General features: G+C 52.3%; 1 protein-coding gene across 1 annotated transcript in view; it reads right to left on the reverse strand.

The window, feature by feature from the left end:
- LOC102484733 (butyrophilin subfamily 1 member A1-like) overlaps window positions 1-2,407 on the reverse strand; it is a 16,268-nt gene extending 13,861 nt beyond the window's left edge. Inside the window, exons 1-3 of the mRNA XM_027766991.1 lie at window positions 2,219-2,407; window positions 1,708-1,961; window positions 1,552-1,673 (exon numbers count right to left, since the gene is read on the reverse strand). Coding sequence (XP_027622792.1) covers window positions 1,552-1,673; window positions 1,708-1,961; window positions 2,219-2,407 — 565 coding nt within the window. The remainder of the gene's footprint in view (window positions 1-1,551; window positions 1,674-1,707; window positions 1,962-2,218) is intronic.
- Between the last annotated feature and the right edge of the window lie 3,082 nt (window positions 2,408-5,489).

Below are 5,489 nucleotides of genomic sequence, written 5' to 3' on the forward strand. Positions count from 1 at the left end.
CATACTATAGAAACCAACTTGTGGTGTGGTGGTTGGGGCACTACACTCCCACATGGCCGACCACAGTTCAATTCCTGGACCTGGTTGCTGTCTCACTTTCCCTCCTTCTCTCTCTCTCTCTGTCTCTCTCTAGTGAGAGAGACACCTAAAATGATAAAAATAATAATAAAATAAATAATTTTTTAAAGAACAAATCAAGTCCAAGCATAAACAGTTTGACAGTGTGGTTCACCTGATCGACCACTGTGTGCAGATGTGAAGGATAAGCGGACAGGCCCGGCAGCCCCCGGCGGGGCCCTGCTACTGGCCAAACCGCCCTACACAGCAGCCCCGACTCGGCAGCAGCTCTGTAGGCTCACTAGTAACAAATGCACCCATAGCATCTGGCACTACGGTTACAACAAGACTTAAAGATTACTTGGAAGAATACAAATTCCAGGTATAAGTGTTTCTCTTTTTCTAAACACGCCTCATATAGAGTATCTCCGAATGCAGCTACATAAAAGAGAACCCAACCTTGAGGGACTGCTCTGGCTCTATGCAGAATGCTTTCTAAGAACAGCGGGAGCCAATCTAATCTAAATGCCCAAAGAGGCAGCGGGTATTGAAAGTTCCCCCAGATATTTTCACCTGAGGGATGCTTCCCTTTCTAAGGCTGACCAAGTCCTGTTGCCATACTTTTAAATTTAAGGTACAATGTTCCAAGTAAAGGCTGAAAGAGCATTTGGTCAGAGCGCCTTGCCTTTCTGAGGTTCCCTTCTCTGAGGTCAAAGGTCGATGCTCCAGGAGTGGAGACAGAACTCCAACGTGGGAGTACTGAGAAAGGGGAGGGATCAGGCTGACACAGGCTTGACGTCAAGTTTATGTGCCTGGCGTCCGAGTCTGTTTTAGGACATTTTATATTTTGCATTCTGATGTACCTAGGAGTTTGTTAAACAGATCATGCTTGTGATTATTTAGTCCTCATTTTATGCAATTAACCAAATCAACCAAAAAAAAAAGTTGACCACGAAGTCCTGTATTTGTCTTTTTACTACACGTATGAACTCTTCGTGTGACCGAGTACTGCAGTAATCTATTTTAAGGGAGCCTTCTTTCAGAGCTCTTTCAAACTGGTGCAAATGGAAAAGACTTTGTTTTCCTTTAAGCCTAAAGACCAGAACGCCATGCTATACGGGTGCAGCTCAATCCCTGTTAATAGAAAGCAATGTAGGTGTAGACACGTTACCCTTCCAAGTCGCTGTGTCCCAACCTGCTGCCATTGACATTTTTGGAAATGACTGTCGAAGATTTTAAATTGCCCTTGAATCGTCTAACCATGGACATCCAAGGTTGTCTCCCTTCTACCATGTAGAATACTTGGACTTAATTTTCTTCCAGATATAGGGGGGTGCCTGCCTGTTTTTCACTGTTTATTTACTGCTGTTACTATTTGATTCTATGTAGTAAATAAAAAGAACCTGACTTTTAAAAAAAAGTCTGAATTAGATGTACCTTAATGTGAGGGTTCTCCCAAATCCCATGCTCAAGCGTATAGATCAAGTCACCCACCTGCCACCTTCAGTTCCAAGTTGGCCTCTTCGTAGAAACCTCCCTTTTTGAAGAAGCAGGTGTACAGCCCGTCATCGGAAACCCGGACGTTGTGGATGCGCACGGCAGCTGCCCCCTGGGCGCTTGTGGATGCGCACGGCAGCCGCCCCCTTGGTAAGGAGGTCTCTCACCAGCGAGGCCCGCCCTGCGTACTGGGCCATCTGCTCCTCCTTCTGCTCCTGTTGGTCCCGAAAGCTGAACACCACTTCCGAGAACTTGGTGCGGAACCACCGCAGTTCCATAGTCACTGCGCTCATGGGTGGGAACAGGGAGCAGGGCAGCATGGCACTTCCACCCAGCACTGTCACAACAGGGTCCGAGGGGCCCGTGACCGTGAACTCATCTGTGGACACAGACACGGGAGTGAGAAGCTGGTGATACCCAGGCCCAGGGGTAGAGAGCACACAGCATAGGTGGGGAGGCCAGGCAGGCCGGGGGCAGATGCTGGCTGACGGGACCCCACACGACCTGATGGACTGAGCAGTGATGATGCTGACCCTGGTGAGATCTTCTGACCACAGTCATGGGGCCCAAAAATAATGTGTGAGACTCCCTCAGCGACCTGTCCTCCTGGCCCAGGCCCTTCCATGAAGGACTCTAACCCAGAGGTCTCACACTGAGCTTGTACCCACAGGACCTTGTAAAATAGACTGCTGAGCGTCTTCCCCCGAGCTGCTGGCAAGGTGGGCCCAAGAATGTGCATTTCTAAGGGGTTCCCAAGGACGGAGATGCTGTTTGTCCAAGGACCACACTTTGAGAACCATAGCTGTGACCTGGTCTTGCCTCCAGGAGAGTCTGAGAAGTCACCAAAGAGCATACCCGTGGCCTAGGGCAGAACTCTGACTGTGCAGCCACACCCAGGAAATCCACACTCCCACTTCTAAATTCCTTTGTCCATATTTTTCTCCTTCACTGAATTATATGTACACTTAAAACCTAGATCTAGGGACCAGCAGATGACAATATGGTTATGTCACTGGACGCCCATGTAATCAACCATGGTTTGAGTCCTGGACTTGGCAGCTCCAAAAATGCTGGGCACATGTGCGTGTGTCAAAATCCCCAGAGAAGAAGGGAGGAAAAGGGACTGCGGCACTGCCATCTCCCCAGGGGGTGATTTCTCACTTTCTATCTCTCTGGCAAGCACACACGCCCTATAGCAAAAATCTCTTTCTCAAAAATTTTTTAAAAACCTATGTCCAAAGCTGTTTCCATTAAAAACCTGTCTTCCCTGGAGCCAGCAGGTGGCGTGGTGGTTAAGGCACCCACATGGCACCGGGATCCCACATGGTCAACTCCACAGGTTGTGTCCCAGGCACGTGTGCCCAGAATCTCACGAGCAGGATGGAGAAGAGGCTGTGGCGTGGCCATTATCCCTTGGGGATGGCTTCTTACTTTCCCCCTCTCCATCTACTCCAGTGAGCACACGTGCCACAAGGCAGAAATCTGGAAAAGAAGGTGGTGGGGGGCCTGCCTTTTCTCCCATCTCTCACAGGAGCCCCAATCACTGTTTGTAAAAATATATATACATTGGGGGCCAGCAGGTGGCGTGGTGGTTAAGGGCGCTGGACTCCTACATGGCTGACCATGGTTCAAGTGCTGGACCTGGTGACTTGCTTTTCTCACTTTCTCACTTTCTCTCTCACTGTTGCTCCTCTCTCTCTCTCTCTCTTTCCCCGCCCCCCTCCCACCTTCTCCCTCTCTGACAAATTTAAATAAATAAATAATGTTAAATAAAATCTTTTAAAAATAAATTACCCACCCATGCACCCACCACCTTCTGAGTCCTGGTAGACGGACCATAACAGGACTCTTCTGAGAGCTCTGGGCCTCCGGACAGCTCCCTCACACCCTGTGCTCTGTGCACCCGGCCGAGTACCTGGAGGACAGCAGTACACGAGCCTCCCCCCCCCACCTCGTCCTCTCCCCGCCATCACGTGATCCTTTGATCTCATAAGAGCTCATCCATGTCTCTGCTCTGCTCCAAACCCTCCTGTGCCCTGTAGGCCCAACAGTGTTAACTGCCCCCACGACCTCTCTAACCCCAGCTCCGTCTCCCCCGTCTGTCTATCCCAGCCAGCATTTGTTCCCCTCTCTCTGCAGCTCCCCGACACCCCAGCCAGACACAGCCAGGTACAGTGAGGCACCCTGCCAGCTTCGCCCTGGCTGCTCCCCCCTGTGGGAACCCTCTATCCCAGGAGGTCCTCACAGCTCACGCCCCTCTCCTGCAAGTCCCTGTTCCACCCCTGTCTCATTCACCTCCTCCATGACCACTGTGCGTGCCCATCCCCTCCAACACCCCTAGCTGCCCACCTCTGCCTGCCCCACCTCACTCCTCCTCCTCTCTACAGATACAGGCCGTCCTGCTGTGCTGCATTTACTACTTGCTGTCTCCTGCATGAGGACAGGGAATCTGTGTAGTTCATAGAACAGTGCCTGACACGTCGTCAGAACCCCATCGATATTTGGGGAATAGAGTGAATGAATGCATGCTTAGAATGCTAGTACAGCAGGGAAACCAAACCTGGGGAAAAGGTATTCTTGAATTTTTTATATTTGGCTTTTTAAATCATCAGAAAGCTTATCACTGGACAACTGTCAAGATCCCTTCCGCTTACCTTATGGGTTAGTGACCCGTGTGAAGTTCTTAGTTACAGTTAGTCCTACTGAGCACCGTAATCCAGAGCTGGGGACTGACAGAGACCCAGCAGACCACCCAGAGGCTCCCACCCCCGCAGGGAGACACAGAGAGGGATGGGGACACTCACCTACGGCCCCCCCGGGGGGCAGCTGGACCAGGAGAAGCAGGGAGGGGAGAAGGCGGAGCCAGGAGCAGCTGCAGCAGCCCTCCATGCCGCCGTGTGCTGGGAGCTGGGGAGAGACAGGGTCAGGGCAGCCAGGGAGCGAGGGGAGGCAGGAGGCAGGTCAGCGAGCTCTGGGCCTCCACCACGTCAGTCCCTCAGGGGAGCAGAGCATTTCCTACTGCTGGTTGTGGTGGAGGGTGGGGGGTGGGGGCCCCACTACACTGACACCCACAGGGAGCTGACCCAGGCTCCTCCTGGCCCTGTTGGGAAGACTCTGTGGTTCTCAGGATCCACTAGGTTTGTGTGGGAGGAAACTGACCCTCCCCCTCCCACCCAGCTGCAACCTCACCTCAGCTCCATTCTGTCCAGAAAACCGGGTCCTTCCTTCTAAACACCCAGAGCCCAGAGGTGGACACCACTCCTTATCTCTGCATCCTTCACACACACAGGTGACCTCCCCACCCCAGTAGGAGGACCCAGAGGCCGGACCCTCATCGTTAAAGACACACCAGCTCCTACTGCCTTGCTGTCCTATCGCCCACTAACGGTGATACTTGGACCCTCTGAGACAGACCACGACCTCAGGGACACAGTGGTGCCATCACAGGGGCCCAGGCACCTGAACGATTCCTCCCTGAAGGGTGAAATCTTGCCCTCCTTATTTTTCAAGATTTCTGCCACAGAGGTCAGAGAAAAGGCCCCCAACCCACCGGCTGTTTGGAGGGGGATGGGTAACTTAGGGTCCTGCTAGGACAGACTCTGGGGCTCCCTGTGGGGCTCTGTCCGGGCTCGGCCATGCTCAGTGTGACCATGTCGGGCAACTTTCAGGGCCTTTTCTGTCTCTGTTTCCTCATCTGCAAAATAGGGACAGCACCAGCATCTCCCTCCACGCTGCAAGAAGGACATGGGAATTCATATTTGGAGAGTCAGTTCCTAGAACTGGAACAAGGCAGGGTCCTATGATTGCTACAGAAACATTCCTAAAACAAACGAATTAAAGAGCAGCCCTCACTACGGTTGCCCCAGATCCTCTTAGAGCCAGACCATTACCCAGTCCCCCTCCCTCTGCTCAGGCCCGGCCACATCCCCAGCCTC

This window comes from Tupaia chinensis, unplaced genomic scaffold, assembly GCF_000334495.1.
Source record: "Tupaia chinensis unplaced genomic scaffold, TupChi_1.0 Scaffold143815_1, whole genome shotgun sequence".
Lineage (NCBI taxonomy): Eukaryota > Metazoa > Chordata > Mammalia > Scandentia > Tupaiidae > Tupaia > Tupaia belangeri.